Raw genomic sequence first — 20,647 nt, forward strand, 5'->3', positions numbered from 1 at the left:
CAACTCCGGATCGCGGACCTGACCCGGGGGCCATAACGGCTCCGTAATGCCCGCCTGTAGACACCGGTATTTGAGGGCACTCGGGAAACCTACTAAACACACGTCTAGCGAGCACGTCGCCATCCCCGCGCGGCCTACCCGCGCTCCCCGCTGGCTACGGGCTTCTATTGGCTGCCTGGCTGAAGGCCCGCCCTCTTGAAGGAGAAGAAAATCCCAGTAGCCGATCTAAGCGACCGTAACTAGCCTGTCTCATTCCGTAACCAATCACAGGCAGTGATCTTCAGCCTGGTCCAATGAGATCGGACACGGGTCATGGCCCGCGGAGTTTAATTTTCGTCAGGGGACGCGGAAGTGGCGAGCCGGTCGTGGAGGCGAGCTGCAGGTTCGGTGGGACACGGGAGGAGGGCCGCTGCTCCCGCGGAGTTCCCGCGGCCGAGCGAGGGGCTCCGGGCCCAAGCCCCGGGTCAGTGGGGGCATTGTTACCGCCTGTGGCCGGCAAGCCGAGGCGCGGGCGGGCGCTGTTGACGTCTGAGCTCTTCTGGATCAGGGTGAGCGCTCGCCGGGCTTCGTCCTCTGCGGATTCGCAGTGACGTTCCTTAACGACCGCATCTTGAAGTTGCCGTAGTTGTCGGGAGGCTGGGCTTCGGAGGAAGGTGAGCCAGGCGACCATGCTGGGCTAGGAGAGACCCCGAGGAAGCTTGCGGCCGAAGTGAGACAGGGCCGGGAGCTAATCTCGGCCTGTTAATCTGGTAGGCGGGTGACTTAAAGTCACCTCACCTATCGGGGGTTCATATTCCTTATCTTTAAAATGAGCGAGGAGGGATGGGTGGTACTCCGATACGTTAGTGAGGAAGAGCTACCTTTCATTTTGTCAAAGCCTTGAGTTGGCTCCCTACCTGCTTTCAAGGGTGAGCTGAACTCATTCCTCTGCTTAGAGTCTCAGCCCAAAGCTGTAGGAGGGAGCGAGCGTCGCTGTTTCAACTAATTTGAAGGCTTCCTTACTAAATTTCCAATCTGTTGTTGATTGATATTTATTAACTAGGCTCCTTCAGAGGCTCAACATATCTTATGAAATTTTAATGCCGCTTAACTGATGAGTTGAAGTTTCTTTTATCAGCCCTTCCCCATTCTCCCATTCCTCTTTTTCTCTCGTCAAAATAATGCTGTCCAGAGAGATCAGTTGATGTTGCAGTGTGTAACAAAATAATTTTTCCAACTATTTAACACAATTTGTGTGGCAGTTATTTATTTATCAAGAGTAATTTTTAAAAATTTTTCTCTTCCGAAGGTATTAAGAAACTGATAATGTTTCACTGAATTTGCTTCTGTGTTTGCTTCCTCAATGTCATTCATATTGAGCATCTTAAGAGAGATGCTGGAATATTTTGGTGTTCCCATAAACCAGGTAAATGTCTTTTAATGGATTTGAAAGAACTGTTTTTGGATCTTATTTTGGAAATGATTTATATGTCAACATTCAGGGCAAAATTGTTACTTCTCTATAGGTGTAACAAGAGCTAGTTTGTAATGGAGTCGCTTTGATAGTTTGAGTTAGTAAAGGGATAAATTCTTAGGAACCTGTTTGCTTGATAGGTCACATGTCAACAAAAGATACAAAGGAAGCAAAAGCTAGACATTGACCTTCATGGATAAAATATTTTAAAAATCACCTAGTAGCTTTATTTAAGCTAATTTAAGTTTGATATCTGGATACGGGATAACAAGTTAGAGCTCAACAAATTCAGAATAAATCTTAAGATGAGAGGTTGACTTAGGTGTGAGAATTATAAGCAAATGAAATTTTGTCTACCTGTTGAGTAGCTACTACATCTAAGACAACATGCTTGCTTCTGCGGGTGATGTAGAGTAGCAAAACATGATTCTAGTATTCATGATGCTTGCAATATGATATGAGGTATAAGAAACATACAGATAGTTAATACCAGATTCAATGTAAGAGATGCAAAACTAATAGGGGGTGCTTACAGAATGGGCAAATCATTGCTATTTGGTATGGTGAATTAGAATAGCCAAGGATAATTCAAAAATTTTAAACAAAAGTAATTTGAAGAATGATGGTGCCATTATTATAGGCAACTCAGTCCGAGAAACTAGTTTGAGTAGGGAGATAAGGTGAGTCAGGTGTGCTGTCAGAATGTATAAATAGAATGTCTTGCAGATAATTGAATAAAGACTGAGTGATAGTTGAAGATTTGCTTATCAGTAGATTATTGATGCCTTTAGGGATTTCTGTCGGTGGAGAGTGGCAGCTGAATTGTAGTAGTTTGAAGAAAGATTGAGGAAGGGAACTGGCATCAGCAACCTTCTTTTGAAAAGTTTGTGAAAAGAAATTGAGAGAGACCATCAATCTGAAGGGGTGCCAAGATTGTTTGTTTTCTTTTCAATGTTAGAGGTAGCTTCATGTTTGTAAGCACTGGAAAAGCACCTCATAGACAGGAAAATATTTAAGATGCAAGAGAGAGAGAGAGCATGATTGAGCAATGCCCTGGAGAAGGAAGTTGATCAGGGGAAATAAATAAATAAATAAGCCTTGGAAAGAAGATGGACAGTCAGGAGTAGAATAAAGGTGCGAGATGGTGGAGAGATTCTGAGTGGAGAGAAATGAAAATTGAGGTATATTAAATTGGAGTCACTGGTTTGCTCAATAAGAACAGAGGCAAGGCAGATTAGCAGGTGATGGAAATGGTGGCATTGGGGATTTCAGAGATTAATGATTGCTTTGGGAACACAGTAGAGAACAAAACGTGTTATGAATACCAAGATGAAGTCATCATGGTTTTGTAGTCTCTAAATTTTGTCATTTTGTGGTTCTTTTTCCCCCTTTAGTTAAGAGTAGTTGGTGTAGTTTATCCATTATGAGAGCACATAATATCAAGAGAATGAACCATTTTTGAGTAGTAATGAACATATTACTGAAACAATTAACTTGAAAATCCCTGCTAGGTAGGGAAGTCATGAGGGGTGCTGGACCAGGAACAGAAGGAGGTGGAATCATAAGAGTGATGAAGGTGGTCAGTGGCAATGAAGGAGTGAGAGAGAAAGACAGGAGTTTGTCAGGATGAAAACTGCAGAGCGAGACATGAACGTAACATTCAAGCTGACCAAGAGTGGCATGACTATTTATGTACAATAGTTGCGCTCACTGTAGTGAAGACTGTAGGCCTGTGGTTCTTTCTTAGCAAGGGTGCACGTGTGAGTGGTCTGTGTAACCACAGAGATTCTAGTGTTAGTAGGTCTGGCATCTATACCTAGGTTGTGCTATTCAATATGGTAGCCACTGGCCAGATGTCACCTTTAAGTACTTGAAATGTCTGAATTGAGATCTGCTACAGGTGGAAAATGCATGATAGATTTTAAAGACTTAGAGTGGAAAAAAAATGTAAAGTTATCTCATTTTTAAAAAATATTGATTACATGTTGAAATGATAATATATACCTATTGAGTTAAATAATTACATTAAGAAAAGTAATGTCAATATCTTTTTCTAATTTTTCAAATGGAGCTACTAAAAAGTTTAGTTTACATACGTGGTTTGTATTTTATTTCTTTTGGAGAGCACCTTCTGAGATGATTCTTGCAGACCTATGGTTGGGAACTACTGCTCTGTAGAATTCAAGAGGAATACAGACATGTCTCTGCCCCCTCAGAGTTTACAGTCTAATGAGGGGAGAGAAAACTACAAATGAAACAAAGTAATGTGTTATTTTTGTGTCCTACTATCTTGTACTCATTGGAACTAATTTGGGAATTCAGAGCCTAGGAAGCTCCTGAGGGAGGAAATAATCCAGTTTGTAGAGGAATGTGAATCTGACATTAAAAGAAGTGAAACTGAGCTAGTACTGGGGCTAGAGTTAGATCAGGGCCCTCTGAGCACGTGGGTAAATGCTTGGCAATTAGGATAATTTTGGCTTGTTTTTGAGACAATGAGGAAAGCTGCTTATCTCAAAAGAGCATATGTTCTTGTTAATGAATACTGGGAAATTAAGTTGGATAGATAGAATAGGGCTAAGGAGCAGAGGGCCTTTAAGGGTGATTGGAGAATGCATACAGAGTTCATAGAATGTGTCATGGAGACTGAGCTGGCAGAACTGATGGCAGCTTGTAAAGTTGGTTGATGGAATCAGTATCTAATGTTAGAGTCATCCGTATTTAATGTTTGGATGTGATCAGATAAATTCAGAACCCTTACCTTTTAAAAGCAGAGGAATGGCATGACTTTGTGCAGAAGATTCTGTATACTGATGACTTTCAAACCTTTCTCTCTAGCCTGGATTTTTCTTAACTAGTCCTATGGCTTCAATTTTTACCTGTTACGTATTCTGTATGCTGATTGATGATTTCCAAATCCATCTTTCTAATCACAGATTTTCTCCTGAGTTCTAGAACTGTGTATCCATCTGCTTACTGGGTATTTCCGTGAGGATGCTAATAGGATGCTACCTATATATGTTGCTCATAATAAACTTTGTCCTTGTTATGGGATCTTAGGAAAAATGAAAAGTCCGATTTTTAATGTTTTTTAAAGTGAGAAAATGCTTTCTTTGTGTGAAATCTCAAAAGAACAAATGTTATGTCATATTTTTGGGGAGACTCCTGTGGGAATAGTTTACACCAATATGGGAAGCCCAAGCCCAAGGACACAGTGTTATTTGAGTTATAGTAGCACATTTCTTTTGTTATCTTTCAAGAACTGACTACTAGAAGATATATTCCACTGTAAATAAAGCTTTCTTTTTCTCTCTCTTTTTTTAATTGAAATATAATTGATTTACAATATTCTGTAAGTTTCAGGTGTACAGCAAAATGATTCAGTTACATACATATTTCAGATTATTTTCCATTATAGGTTATTGCAAGATATTGAATATAGTTCCCTGTGCTATATACAGTAGGTACTTGTTGCTTATCTGTTTTATGTATAGTAGTGTGTATCTGCTAATCCTATACTCCAGATTTTTCCCTCTCCCCCTCCCTTTCAGTAACCATAAGTTTGTTTTCTATGTCTGTGAGTCCGTTTCTGTTTTGTATATAGATTCATTTGTCTAATTTTTTAGATTCCACATATAAGTGATATCATGTAATATTTGTCTTTCTCTGACTCACTTCACTTAGTATGATAATCTCTATGTCCATCCATGTTGTTGCAAATGGCAATATTTCATTCTTTTTTGTGGCTAAGTATTCCATTGTGCATATATATGACATTTTCTTAAACCAGTTGTCTGTTGTTGGGCACTTGGGTTGTTTCCATGTCTTGGTTTTCGTAGATAGTTTTGCTATGAACACTGGGGTGCATGTATCTTTTTGAATTAGAGTTTTCATCTTTGGGGAATATATACCCAAGAGTGGGATTGCTGGATCATATGGTAAATCTAATTTTAGTTTTTTAAGGAACCTCCCGACTGCTTTCCATAGTGGCTGCACCAATTTACATTCCAAACAACAGTGTAGAAGGGTTCCCTTTTCTCCACACCCTCTCCAGCATTTATTATTTGTAGACTTTTTGGTGACAGCCATTCTGACCCTTGTGAGATAATACTTCATTGTGGTTTTAATTTTGCATTTCTCTAATAATTAGTGATGTTGAGCATCTTTTCATGTGCCCCTTGGCCATCTGTATGCCTTTGGAGAAATGTCTATTTAGGTCTTCTGCCCATTTTTTGATTGGGTTGTTTGTTTTTTTGATATTGATTTATATGAGCTGTTTGTATATTTTGGATATTAATCCCTTGTTGATTGCATCATTTGCAAGTATTTTCTCCCATTCTGTAGGTTTTTTCATTTTGTTAATGGTTTCCTTTGCTGTGCAAATGCTTATAAGTTTGATTAGGTCCCATTTGTTTATTTTTGCTTTTATTTCTTTTACCTTGAAAGACTGATCTAAGAAAATATTGCTACAATTTATGTTTTCTAGGAGTTTTATGGTGTCATGTCTTATATTTAGGTATTTAAACCATTTTTAGTTTATTTTTGTATATGATGTGAGGGAGTGTTCTTATTTCATTGATTTACGTGTAGCTGTCCAGCTTTCCCAACACCACTTGCTGAAGAGACTTGTCTTTTCTCCATTGTATATTCTTGTCTCCTTTGTCATAGATCAATTGTGAGGGTTTATTTCTGGTCTCTCTGTTCTGTTCCACTGATCTATACGTCTGTCTTTGTGCCAGTACCATGTTAAGTAAAGCATTCTTAAATTGTATAGGGCATTTATTCCTCTCTTTATCTCTCCTTTAAAGGAAATTATATGAGTATACTCTATTACTTGATAGCTTGAGAAGTTGAAATTGTCAATGTTTGACTGGGCCAAAAGATGAGATTTTTAGCTGGGGAGAGTTTTTCTGAATAAAGTTCCCCAAGGTATTAGGCCATTATCAGAAATGAAACAAAATGAATTTGTGGCACTTCGCAAAAGATCTTTCTTCCTGGAATGTGTATATTTTAACTTCCATTCACTCCCCTGCCCCTCCGCCCCGCCGCCTTTTTTAAAGACAAATATGAGTAAAGTTTAATTCTTTGAAGAAAATACTTTAAAAGTATGCCATTCTGTATTTTCTTAGAATACTACTATTTAAACAATGCTTTATTAGGCTTTACAGATTTGGGAAAATAAAGACTATGGATCAGCTCGGAGTATTGTTCGTATTATTGGGAAAATTCTTCCTTTAGAACCTTGTCCCAGGCCTAATTTTGAGGTAAGTCAGTCAACCTGTGTTATTTAAACACCATGTATAAAATTATCCTAGGTACTTCTGAGGACGTAGGGTAGAATGAAAGAAGAAATGTTTCCTGCAAGTCAAAAACCTCTAGTTTATCCCTGGAAACAAGTCATTTCACGTGTGTTTTTGTCTTTGTTTCTTTAAATAATTACATTCAAAGATCAGCAGATGCGAAGCAACCCCTGAGTAGCTTATTTTGTTCTTCTAGTTTGTGTTTTATGATAGATGACATTCACTAGAGGAGAGAGTATGGCCACATGTGTAGGCTTTATTTTATTTTTTTATTAAAAACAATTTTTGCTTATTTAAAAAAAATTTTTTTATTGAAGTATAGTTGATTTACAATGTTAGTTTCAGGTGTACAGCAAAGTGATTCAGTTATACATACACTTACATAGACATATTTTCTTTTCAGATTCTTTTCCATTATATGTTATTACAAGAAATTGAATATAGTTCCCTGTTGCTATATAGTAGTGTATAAACTTAAAATAATATTTTCCTCATTTTTTCTTCCTTGTTAATAGGTGTATGTTTTTCTATTGAACATTCTTTCCCCCCTGTCATGCTTTTATCTTAGGTAATAGTTTCCGTGGGCACATGTCTGCCCCCAACTCCCTGCAGAGCTCTGACTCTATTATTCCTTTTTTCCTTTAGCTGATCCCGCTCTTGAACTCTGTGGACTCTGCTAACTGTGGATCTGTAGTTCCATCCTTTGCTGATGTTTTGTATGTGGCAAATGATGAAGATGCCAGTTATCTCAGATTTCGGTAATATTTTCTACTTATCTTGGAAAGTAGGGTGTGGGCTATCATCTGAATTTGTGCATGTGTTGAAGTGTGTTCAGACCAGCTGAACCCTTTTAATTTTGTCTATCTCTGTACTGCGCTATGTCCTACTAATGTCTTCCTAGTAAGGATGACTGGTTTTCTCATTTTTAGCCAGTTTTTCTTAATGCACATTTAAACCCAACCCCAGGCCCAGGAATGAATGATGTTAAAAGGATATCAAAATCATCATGTTCATTTTTAGGAGAAAGCACTTTCCCATACTGGATACTAGATTTATTTTATATGATTTAGCTGAAACTTATATAATGTTTACTGTGTACCAGGCAACGAAATTGCATACATTTTAAAATTTGGATGGGTTTCTGCTTGGAAGTACTGACTTAGGTGTTAGTATTAGCTGTATTCAGATACAGGCTATAAGTACAGTCAATGTCCATTTTTCCAAATTTATGGCTAAATTTACTCTGTATCAAACTGGTTTATAAATTTTCAAAATTTAGAGTACCTTAAACTTTCCCTGACATAATGAGTACTTTAGTACTTTATTTTCAGAATATGTAGCATTTCTAAATAAGTTTGTACTGTATTTAACGTTAATAGGTTGAACAGTTACAGGATAATTATGTTTTGGTTTACAGTCTAAAAGCAGGACCTGTTCCTTCATTCACTGTCTACTTATTGGTCACCTATTAAAAGCAGCATTCTGTTTTAGGTATTGAGAATGCAAAGTTACATAAGATGAGTCTAGAGATGAATATAGGATCAAAGAGGTATTCTGATTTTGTTTTGGTGTCTTTATTCTTTTTTGACTAAAAGAATTTATTTCTCCTGGAAAATTTTCCTCCCTCCTTCTCTCTTTCTGTCTCTCTCCCCCTCCCTCCCAATTTCTTCCCTCTACCCACAGAAATAGTATATGGAAAAATGAAGATGAGCAGAAAATTGAATTTTTCTATCCTTCGCAACTAGTTGAGGATTCATTGTCACCTGCTCTGAGGCATGACAAACCAAGAAAAAATGATTGGCCTGAAAATGAAGCTGCAATTAAAAAAATAGCTGCCCTCGAAGATGAGCTAGCTTATCTTCGCTCTCAGATTGCTGCAATTGTGGGAATGCAAGAACTGAGAAACAGTACGAATTCTGGTAACACTGGGTTTTTGTTTTGGTGAGATGATACTCATCTAGTATATAAATCAGGATGGTTCTGAATAAGAATGTTTGATGCTAATGTATCATGAATGACATTAAATACGAAAGGATGTTGGGTATATATATTACCTCTGATGTTTATTTGGAATAAATTAAGATACATTTGTGGTGAGGGGATGGCTTTGGTTTGAAGAACAGCTATCTATACTGCTGAAGATTATAGCTTTGTATTTAATACTGTTTTTCTAAGTACAGTCATTCCTCGGCATCCATGGGATTTTGGTTTAGGACCGCTGTGGATATCAAAGTCTGAGTGCTCAAGTCTCTTCTATAAAATGGCATATTTACACAGAACCTGCACACATCCTCCTTAACTTTATATCATCTCTAGATTACTTGTAATTATTACTTATTACTTATAGATTACAAAACATAAATCATTGTAAATACAATGGAAATACTATATAAATAGTTGTCAGTGCATGAGAAATCAAGTTTTGCTTTTTTGGAACTTTTTTAGAATTTTTTTTTTTAATATTTTTGATGTACAGTTGGTTAAATCTGCAGATGCAGAACTCACCAAAATGGGGGCTGGCTAAGTTTTTCTAACTCTTTAGAAAAGCACTGGAAATTTAAGCGGAGGAATGCATTAAATTGAGAGAAGAGTATAGGTATGAGGCTTCATGTATTTGTAGTTTGAGATTTTTTTTAATTCTTATTTTTTATTGAAGTGTAGTCGTTTTACAATGTTAATTTCAGGTACATAGCGAAGTGATTCAGTTATATGTACATACATATATATATTTTCAGTTTCTTTTGTAGTTTGAAATTATTGCTGCTATGCTTTCACCAAATCCAGGTGAATAATGTTTTCCAGGTGATTCTTTCAAAAATTTTAAAGATGTGACTTGCTTTAAATCATGCATGCAATATCTATATGCATATAGAGACATCCATATAAACACATATATGGTTTATATTTAACACATAATATTTATATAGTATTATATATTTATAATTTATTTGAAATATTATGCAGTCTATATTAATGTATAATAATAAATGAGATGGGGATATACACTTTTTTTTAAGCAATCATGTTATACATAATTTTAGGAGCAAATCTGTTGTGAAAAAGTTAAGTATTCAGTACCCATTTTAGGCTCTTGCCTAAAAATAAATGCTTGAGTGTTTCTACAGTGTCATCATAGAGTGAATGTATCAGTTTCAGTGTTTCTGTGATTGTGTTTTAGCTTTTGTAAATAGAGGATGAAATTCAGATTATGTGAAAAAGCACTTTTTATTCTCTCTTTAAAATGCATTCTCTCCCTTCCCCCTTTTTAAGAGTCTACACAGATAATCCTAATTGGATTAAAAGTAAATTTACTATTTGCTTGACTCTTAGAGAAATTATTAAGCAGATGGGATTGCTTCTCCTTCCTGGCCACCGTATCATTATTTTAGCAGCACTGCAGAAATTGTTCCTGGTTTGGTTCTAATTAGTGTTACTTACATGCTATGTTGGAGACAATTTTGCATGAGTTTTCAACAGACTAAATTTTTTTTAGGCTTCTTGGAGTTGAATGACAGGCCTAGTGGTTTGGGACAGATGACGTCATCAGTGACTACTCACCTGAGTGCCCAACCAGATCCGTCTTCAAGTTCAGTGCCTCCCTCTCCTCCTCCTCCACCACCACCCCCTCAGTTTTCTTCTCTGCAGCCTCCGTGTTCTCCTCTTGTACAACCAGTTTCTAATAATACTTGTGCATCAGATAATTCAGCAACTGAAATGAAAAATGAGTACCCAGATGCTAGTACGACCAACTATAGTCATTATGCAAAAAAACAGAAACATAAAGATGTTCCAAACATGTTGGATGTTCTAAAGGATATGAATAAGGTTAAGCTTCGTGCTATTGAAAGGTATGTTATCATAATTTGAGAAATAAACCAAGATTTTGTCAATGATGTTTTTAAAAATTATTATATTTATCAAACCAAACATATATAAGTCTTCTCTTTTATTCCTCTTCACCCCAAATACCCCTCCCAGAAAGAATCATTTTCAATTTTTTGTGACTCTTCCTTCTAGTGTCTTATCTCCATGTTTTTGATACACCATACTCCTTTTATGCTATGTCTTGATATTTCAGTTATATTTACTTACAATTGTTAAAATCTGGCATATGTTCTCTTAGACATTCTACCCTCTAACACAATAGACTTCTTAGTAGATCTTCCCAATATAGTTAAATCACAATCTACTTAAATCAGTCTTCAGAATTTATATCCTTATTACAATAGTAAACATTCACAGGTAAGCCATTCCATACACTATAACTACATTTTGTTTGTTGAATAATCTAGTCTTTAAATTTGAGGAGGAGTGGGGTAGGAGGAAGTAACTAGGTTTATTTATTTATTAATTAAATGGCAGTTCTGGGGATTGAACCTAGGATTTCATGCATGCTAAGCATGCATTCTACTGCCAAGCCTGAACCCTCCCCACCAAATAATTTTATTTTTCACTGCAGTTAATAATTGCCTCTCTGAATCTCTGCCCCCTCCCCTTTTTCCCCCTAGAAGTTCCCTCTCAGAGCCCTCTGGCCTGCCCTAATCTCACTGGTTTCTCTCTAAACCGGCTGCATTGTCATCATCATCATGGACATTCTCTTCCTCTTTGTCGTGCATTGCATCATCCATTTCCTGGGTGCCATATCTTCCCAGAGCTCCCTGAGAAGGAATGCATAAAAAGTAGATTGTTTAATACTATGCATATCTGAAAATTTGTTATTTTACTTTCATGCTTAATTGCTACTTTGGCTGGGTATATGATAGGCAGGAAATCATTTTCCTCAGAATTTTGAAGACATTAAGTCCATTGGTTTCTAGCTTTCAGTGTTCCTGTTGAGAGGTTAATGTCATTTGGTTCCTGGTACTATGTATGAAACCTGTTTATTCTTGAAACATTTAAAATCTTCAGTTTGGTCCCAGTGTTCTGGAATTTCATGATGATTGCCCTGAAGACCTCTTTTTAAATTTCTTATGCCAGGCACTTGTGGACTCAATCAATTTAGAGTTTTGTGTCCTTCATTTTTGAAAATTTCTTATAACATTTTTCTGATAATTTTCTCCCATTCTTTCCCTCTGTTCTCTTTTCTTGAAACTCCTACTATGAGTTTGAATGCCAGAATTATTCCTCTTACCTGTATATCTTCCCTTTTACTATTTTCTTTCTCTTTGATTTTTATTGTACTTTTTGAGAAAATTCTTTAATTTACCTTTACTCTTCTATTGCATTTTCCCTGCCATCATATTTTTATTTTGCAAGACCCATATCTTTTTCTTTGAATGCTCCTTTTTTTGTATCTTCTTGCTTTTGTGTATCTTATCCTACTGAAAATATTAGCTATAGTTTTAAGTTTTCTTTTGCTTTTGAATTATCTCCATTTTTCCTGAGTTCTCTTTTCCTCCTGTTGATTTTGGTCTCCATTTATAGTTTTGGAGCCTGATGTAAGTATCTGGTGGTTCTTGGCTATAAATTCATACTTAAAAGTGAGGCAAGGAAAAACTGATGGAAGGTTCTTTGTGTAAGGTGGGATTGCCAGCTGGCTTCACAATATAGTGCTTGAGTAGAGGACCTGACCATTTTGTTAGGCAGACCTCGTATTTCAGTAGCTGTATGTCTTTTCTTTGAGACTAGAGAGTTTTTCCAGGAAGTTTTTCAATCTCCTTCTAGGCCAGGAGAGTTGGGGATAACACAGCGGGTGCAAGCCAGGTAGTTTGAGCGTTGAGTGGGGAAAGAGCAAGGGAGGAGTGTACCATTCAGTATGTAGCCTTTTCCTCAATCCCTCTGTTTTCCGGAAGGCAGCTTATCCCCCACTCTCTTCATTCTCATCAGCTTTCCAGCTTTCAACGTTTTGTTGCCATTCTTATCTCTTCTCTCCTCGTGTAATCTCTTTGTCTTTCTAGGTGTACACATGTCTTTACTGTCATGCTAGTGGGGTTTTTACAGAGATTTGCCATGTTCACCTGGAAACCCCTCAATGAGGTTTTGGTGAGAAAATAAATGTATTTTCTATATAATGGTGTTAGGACAGATAAGTCATTTAATTATTACTGAGGGTATGATTGATCCTTGTAGGAGGCAGCTAGTACGGAAAAAAAATCTTATGACTGTAGGTACACATTTGTTCCCAGCTAGCTCTCTTATTGGTATCACTGGGCCCAGTCAGTGTAAAGTGATGACTGTGACTGTTACCATCATCGGAGAAACAACTGAAAGGCCAGTACCTCCATCCCCCTATTCTCTCATTTTCCTAACAACTAACCTCGTTTTATACCTTTCTGCTGAACCACATGTGGCTTCCGACATCTTTACATTTACAAATTTACTACCCATGTTCTCTGCTTCCCATCCTGTTATTGCAAATGAAGTGTCCGGGCTCTCCCTTTGGTCGCTGCTTCCCCTTCTCTCTGATCTTCTTAAGGATTTCACTTAAAATTGTCTCTTCTGTCTTTTGCATCATCAAATTTCCCTTCTTTGCTTTATTATTCTCTTCACACCTGAACATCTCCCATCTTCACAACATGTATGCCCTCAGCTAGTATCGTTTCCCTCTTCTTTATTGGATTTAATTCTTGATGTCATCTGTAGTTTGTTTCCATTTCTCACACCGCCTTCTGCTCCTGTAATATGGTGTCTGTCCCCATCACTCCACTGAAAACTGTTGTCAAGGTCACCGGTGACCCCATGTTGCTAAGTCCAGTGGTCAGTTCTCCTTGCTCTTCTTACTTGACCTCTCGGCAGCATTTGATACTGTCCATGGTTCCCTCCTTAGAACACTTTCTTCACTTGGCCTTAAGGAAATCAGTATCTAAATGTTGGCATGTTCAGGGCTCAGATCTCAACCCCCTTCTCCTCTCCATCCAAATTGTTTCCTTCAGTGATCTCATCTCGTCCTATGGCTTTTGGGAGGAGGGATGGGGGGAGGTAATTAGGTTTTTATATACTCTTCCCTCCTACCTGTTCCATCCTCTACCTTGAAAACTTGTTCTTTCCCCAAGTCGTTTGCATCTCAGTAAATGGCAACACTGTCACCCAGTTGCTCAGTCCAAATGTCTGGGAATCATCCTTGTTTTTTCTTTTCCCTTATATCCCACATCCTTCCCTCAGCACATAGCTCGAATTTATGTACCCTCCATTATCCCACTGCCACCCTTCAATCTAAGCCACCATCTTACATATTATATAGCTTGGACTTCTACAGTAGCCTTCTAACTGGTCTCTCTCTTTTTATTCTTTTCTCTTTATCTGTTTTCCATATAGTAACCAGAGTGATCTTTAAAAATTGAAGTCACATCTTGCCATTTCCCTGCTTAAAACCCTTTGATGTTTCTCCATTGTGCTTAGAATAAAATCCTGACACCTTTTGGTGGCTGAGAAGTCCCTCCAGGATTTGGCGCTTGCTTCTCTCTGACCTCATGACCTGCTTCCCATCTTACTTAGCTGTACTCCAGCTGTTCTTGTTTTCTTTTTCCTCTTCTCACAGATGCCAGCCTCCTTCCTGATGCATCCACTGGATGTTAAGAGACTTTTGCTCATCATCTCATCCAAAATGCTTCCATCCTAGCCCCCATCACAGTTACCTGTTTTATTTTATTCACACACCAATTGCTATCCAAAGTGTTCTTGCTTACTTGTTGTTGATGAACTCCTGCCACCAGAATGTTCTGTGGGGGCAGGAGACTGCTCTACCCCTGAAGTGTGACATGGAGCCTGGCGAAATAGTGGGACCTGAGTGAAGGCTGAATCAATGAGTGAACAATTAGCCTAATGTTTTTCCTTTCATGAACTCCATGGTCCTTTTAAAAGTTCTTAAATGTTGTTTTAAATTTTTCTACCCACTGAAAAATTAGAAAATTAAAAATAAAGATGGTATTTGATAAATCCCAGGTTATAACAGACTGTGGTGGAGCCCCACGTGGTTTCTTGGCTTTCTGATTCCTAATCCATTGTGCCCTCCAGATTTGTTATTGCAAGGCAAAAAGTTTCTATTCTTGAAGGCTAATTAGATTGTGATATATTATGCTTATATTTCTGCTATTTTATGCTTATATTTCTGCTGCTTGTCAACAAAGAGCTTTAATTACACAAAGTTTTAATTTATTCCATTTTTCTTTAAAGATCACCTGGAGGCAGACCCATTCATAAGAGGAAGAGACAAAACTCATATTGGGATCCAGTATCTTTAATATCCCATGCACTTAAGCAGAAATTTGCATTCCAAGAAGAAGATTCCTTTGAGAAAGAAAATAATTCTTGGGAGTCTTCTCCATTTTCTAGTCCAGAAGCTTCAAGGGTGAGCTTATAATGGAAGGTTAAATTTTCAGTTTTTCTAGTGTGTATTGTTCATGACGTATCTTTGCTTCAAACTCTCTTTAATTATGCAGAATGGGCTATAAAATTGTTTGTTGATTGTGTGTGCTGCTAATGTTTCTGTTGTCTGTGTTAACTTCCATATGCTCATTTTAGCTTTAGTACACTCCTGTTTTGAGGTAAAACACTCGATTTGAAAAAAATTTGTGCATCAGTTTATAATGGTTTATCCTGGATGGGTGCTAACTTGACATTGCTGTCTGCAGTATGAACTGGGTGTCTGAAACTTTCAGAGGACCAGAGAAGAATGGTGTGACAGATTCAACCTAACCATATTTAAATGTGAATACGCCCAATGTTTTTCCCAGTCACATATAAAGACTTTGGGTTATTTAGATACATAGGATGCTATGTGCTTTTAACAAAGCAAATGAGATCATAATTGTCTTCAAGGATATGCTCATTGGCTACTTAAAAAAAAAGACGATATATTTCAACTCTTGACCCTTCAGATGGCTCGTTACTTGAAGCCTCTTTTAATTTAGATATAATCCTAATTTTGGGAGTGGCTTTCCATCTCATAATTTAGTTGAGGTAATAAATAAGAATAAGCCTTGGGAAGGAGAAGAGTGTGAAAGAGAGACAGTGTCTGAAGTCCGGTGGATGGCATTGGAGTGGCGGACATCAGACAGGCGTAAGAGGAGGAGATGGGAAAACTAGAAAGAGTGTAACAGCAGGGGAAAATCGTTCTTCTCAATTCTGGGATGTGTAGTTTCTAAGTTACTATTATGTCTGTACAATGTCTGGTGCTTATGTTGACTCAGAAGATTGTATTCTTAACTCTAAGAAGGCAAAAAAGTGTATAGTTTACTTTAGAACTGTTACAATTAAAAATACAAATGTGTTTAAATGTTCAACATTTATACTGAAATTTATAACTTGAGTACTTTTTTTACTCATTTGAGCTTTACAGCATTTTTTAAAATTGAAGTATAGTTGATTTACAATATTGTATTAGTGTCAGGTGTATACTATAGTGATTCTGTATTTTGGAGATTATATTCCATGATAGGTTGTTACAAGGTAGTGGCTATAATTCCCTGTGCTATGCAGTATATCCTTGTTGCTTATCTATTTTATACATAGTTGTTTGTATCTGTTAAGTACATGCCTCTAATTTGTGCCTCCTCTTCCCTCTCTCCTTTGATAACCATAAGTTTGTTTTCTGTATCTAGGTGTTTCTATTTTGCATACACATTCATTTTTTTGTGTGTTTTTTTGTTTAGAATTCTACATATGAGTGATATCATTATAGTTCTTATCTTTGCCTGGCTTATTTCACTAAGCATAATATTCTCTAGGTCCATCTATGTTGCAGCAAATGGCAATATTTCATTTTTAATGGCTGTGTAATATTTCATTTTGTGTGTGCACGTGTGTGTATGTGTGTGAATACAAACACACACACCACATCTTGTTAATTCTGTTGTCTGTTGATGGGCACTTACTGGGTTGCCAATATTCCCTGCCAATACATGAGGAAGATGAGCCTTATAGTGGTTAAGTAATCTGTCTGTAATCCCACATCTAAGTGGCAGAGCAGTGACTAGAAGTTGGTTTATTACAATTCTAGAATGATTGGAAACCTTCAGTTACCTGAGAAATATACTTAGGTGGAACACACCATTTCCCAGTGATAGTGGATCAACGAGGTATAACTGGGTTGTTTTATACTGGTGTTCACTGTTCTTTTAGCATTTTCTTTCCAGCCAACTATGAGCATCTTAGAGAAAGACATCTCTTTTTGTATATTTTATAGCACCTCGCTTAGGGCCAGGCACATACAGACTCAAACTATAGTTGATTGAGAGCCCAGTCTATGGGGCTGCGACTGTCTCGCTCACTTTTGTGTCCGCAGCTCTGAGCACAGTGACAGACATGAAGCCCACTGTCAAACAGCCACTTCTTGTTGAATGAGTTAAGCCTCACAGGGTCATTTGGTGCCTGTGTGGCCATTCTTTTTTTATATCAGAATAATTTCTATGTTAAATATTTGCTTTATTTCAGTTTGGACATCATATTTTACAGTCAGAAGGACGTTGAACTAAAGGAAGAACTGACGAACACAGCAGGTGTCGACCAAGGCATGAACAATGAGGGGTGTGTCTGCACATGGAAAGAAGGCTTGCAGATGTGTGCCAGCATGACTGTCCCTATATGTGAAAAGATCTTATTTCTTGTTGATGAAGTTAAATGTAGTCTATACACTGGGGTATATTAATGCAAAAGTCTAAAGGATCTTGACTCTTAAGAATACCTGTCTCTGGTTTTAGAAGACCCAGCAGTTACTTGGCTACTGATGGTAGTTAGGTGTATGGATTCTTTTTTTGTGTATGTAAATGTTATTAAAAGCTGAATATACACTTTGAATGATTTTCCTAAGAGCTAAATAGTAAATGATTTAATGTTCGTCATTAGAGAATAGTCAGGTCTCATTATAAGGTAACATAAATCATTTAATGGATTAAGAAAATAATATAAACTAAGTCTGTATTGTGCTAAGCAGATAATAGTATGTTTGAGTTTTTAAAAACAATATCTTAAAGCAATTATGACTTCCCCAATTTAAGAGCCTTTGAATCTTTTAAAAATTGGTAGTGATCTGGTTTACTTGGCCTCCAGCAGCTTGGATATTTTCAAAGGATATAAAATTATAATTCTTTCATACTTTAAGATAGTCATACTTTGAATCATAGGTTGAACCACCTAAGAGCCTTCCTGAGGTGATAACTATTCTTAGAAGCTGATTTTGAGCATTGAGTGCTAGATGGAAGAAGTATGTAAAGAACCTTCTTGATCAGTTTTGCCTACACTTGCTGTGTAAACACATACACCTATTATTTTATTTCCTTTGTTCCTTATTACATTTATACTCTGTTCCTTTGTAAATAAATGTGCCTTTTTAAACTTATTTGTGTTTTATAGCAGTTCAAATTCATGTTCTTTCCATACTACATTAGAAAGTCTTAACTCTTTTTTGAAAAAGTTCAGTAGAGTTTCTTGGTCACTACAAATGAAACACATGTAAATTTGGAATAGGTATTTTGTCCCTCTGCCCAAGTACTAATGTGGTGTGGAAATTTACATGTTCCCCTAGAAATGGAGCTTACGTTCCATTTGGATGGACTCAGCACCCACCTGTTTTGCAGGCTCTCCCCTTTCAGAAAAGCCCAGTTTGCTCAGCATTCATGTTGCTGTGGTAGAAAGTTGGTGCCTGGCTCACCTCCGTTTCCAACCCCTTTCTCCCAGCACCTTCCAGTTAGGAGTGTCTGCAGTGTCCATCTTAGGACCATGAGGAGGAGGCTTTGAATCAGAGATGTGAATTCTGACATCACTGAGCTGTTGAACTAATACCAGGACGAGCCATATCCAGACTTCTTGTTACATGAGAAAGATAAAAAACCAAATGTGCTTTGTGGGTTTTCTGTTACTTGCAGCCAAAAGCATTCATAATGGCACAGCAAGTGCACCAGTGTGGCTTTCTTACCTACCTGGTATTCCTTCTGTGTAGTTTTCTGGTACTTCTTACCCTGGTATCAATAGTTTATTTGTTCCTGCTGCTGTTCTTGCCCCTCCTAGACATTTCCCTCACCTGCCTTTTCTGCTCTCTTGTCCTTTTAATTAGAGTTCTTGTCCTCTGAAATAACCGCTTCTTATCCCCCAAGGGTAGTCTTGTGTTTTCAGCTATGGTTTCCTTATTTAGAAATGTTTAATGAACAACTCTTCCCCAGTAACCAGTGGAAATCTTTGGAAGACACCATTTTCTGTCAAGTGAGGTCTTTCTTAAGAAACCTCAAGTTGGTTTTTGGGGGGCTTTTCTGTTTTACTTCAGAATGAATTTCCTGCTTTGCCCAAAGCACATGTCAGGGTGCATCAGGATTGAGTTGACCTTGGGCTCACCTCGAAGTCTGACTTCTGATGTCCTTGGAGACATGAGACCATGCCCTGAAATTCCCCTTCCAGAGGCTTTCTGAATGGCTTACACTTGGCTCCTGGTGACTTATGTTCACCAAGGAATTTGTGAACTGAAACTAAATTATCTAATACCTAAGTGTTATTTATAATATACTTTAAACTTGTCTAAATACACTGAATGCTGAAATTTCCTCTTCTTGGCAAGTGATACAAGTGCCATCTTCTTTTCCTGACTCTCAAACATTAGTCCTCCCATTTGCACTAGAAGAGCCCCTCAACTCTTCCCTCTTCCTTGCATGCCTTAGACTAAGTTGCATTCCCTTTCTTGGTTGACTGTTAGTTAATCCCAAAAATGAATCAAGGCATTTGAGAAAGCATTCTAATACTATTTTATATTTGGGGGGAAATACTGGGTTTTTAATATAGACTGCAGGAAATTAACGCTATTCAAAATCTTAACTATTGAGACATGCCGACGATGACAGTGAATGTCAAGGCAGGGAGGGGAGGTGGGACTTCCTAGGAGTGTGCAGCAGCATCCGGAGGGGGCCCCGAACTGAAAAGAGTGGCAGGGGACTGTTATGGGGAGGGGTGTCAAATGACCTTGCTTTTACAATGAGAATGCGTTAGTGCTTTAATTATGGAATTTAAATAAAAGCCATTTGCATGGAGGATGATTTAGATGATAGCAATGGGAAAAGAGGATTGTAAATGTGCTTTGCCAGATATTAAGCACAGACTCTCCTTAGACTGGAGAGGTTAAGTATGCAGTTGGATTTGCTATAAATTGCAAAGCAAAACAAAACAAAACCAAAAATGAGTCAGTGGGAATGAAGTGTGAGATTTTTACATCAAAAAAGGGCTATTGCAGATTGGATTTTCTGGGAGGCAGACTCTGAAATTGAGACTAATGTGAGGAAGTCTGTCTGGGTGCGTTCTCAGGATCACACCCCTGCAAGGGAAGGAAGCGGGACGGGGTGAGGGAGAAGTTGGGCTGTGAAGGACCTCAGCACACACGGAGGGGGCTCTGAAGCTGCAAGGGCCCTTCAGGGTAGTCTGCATCTCTGAGAGTGCTGAGGTCATTATATTTTCACTGTGACCGTACATTGAGGCGTGGACATGACCTTGAGCAAGGAAGGCATTCTTCAGCCAAGGGCATTTTCACAGAGGTTTGTCATAGAGGTGCATCACAGTCCATCAGAAGGCTAGTCATCCACAGAAGACATGGGTTCCAAAAATGATGCAGAGCCCAGCCTGCCTTCCACTGCAGGTAGCTTGGGTGGTATCAACTGTACAGAATCCCCAGTACCCAATCCCTTCTACCTTCTACCAGACTTCTTATTTATACTTATTTTTTTTTGAAAATGTTTGCATTTAAAAAATGGAAGGTGAGAGGGGTGAGAATGCCTTTCAGTCTCCAAATGTATCCCCTTCAGTTCCCCCGAGTTACTGTTGTGGGTAACCTATGGTTGGTCATTCACATATGTACAATATTAACATTCTATGACTTAACTTGCTCGGGTGAAAAGAGACATAATCATAGCTCAACTTGGTTGCCATTTCAGTTTATGTAATCTGTGCCAAATATTCTTACCAAGAAGATGTGGTCTTGGGCTGG

General features: G+C 37.9%; 1 protein-coding gene across 2 annotated transcripts; it reads left to right on the forward strand.

The window, feature by feature from the left end:
• The first annotated feature begins 306 nt into the window (after positions 1-306).
• On the forward strand, positions 307-18,025 carry MTFR2 (mitochondrial fission regulator 2). 2 transcript variants are annotated; one of them, XM_045524656.2, is made up of 8 exons: positions 307-653; positions 1,289-1,405; positions 6,610-6,714; positions 7,396-7,508; positions 8,434-8,657; positions 10,244-10,598; positions 14,863-15,037; positions 17,122-18,025. In XM_045524656.2, the coding sequence occupies exons 2-8, from the start codon at positions 1,343-1,345 to the stop codon at positions 17,155-17,157; spliced, it is 1,071 nt and encodes a 356-aa protein (XP_045380612.2). In that variant the 5' UTR covers positions 307-653; positions 1,289-1,342; the 3' UTR covers positions 17,158-18,025. The 2 variants fall into 2 exon arrangements, with proteins under 2 accessions (XP_045380612.2, XP_010963920.2); XM_010965618.3 differs by having other exon boundaries at positions 309-653; positions 8,434-8,669.
• The last annotated feature ends 2,622 nt before the right edge of the window (positions 18,026-20,647 follow it).

Source organism: Camelus bactrianus, chromosome 8 (assembly GCF_048773025.1).
Source record: "Camelus bactrianus isolate YW-2024 breed Bactrian camel chromosome 8, ASM4877302v1, whole genome shotgun sequence".
Lineage (NCBI taxonomy): Eukaryota > Metazoa > Chordata > Mammalia > Artiodactyla > Camelidae > Camelus > Camelus bactrianus.

Coding starts and splice junctions, on each gene's coding strand:
- MTFR2 (XM_010965618.3), top strand. CDS start 1,343: ATGTCATTCATATTGAGCATCTTAAGAGAGATGCTGGAATATTTTGGT. Junction 6,715..7,395: donor GTCCCAGGCCTAATTTTGAG/GTAAGTCAGTCA, acceptor TTTTTCCTTTAG/CTGATCCCGCTCTTGAACTC. Junction 8,670..10,243: donor GAGAAACAGTACGAATTCTG/GTAACACTGGGT, acceptor AATTTTTTTTAG/GCTTCTTGGAGTTGAATGAC.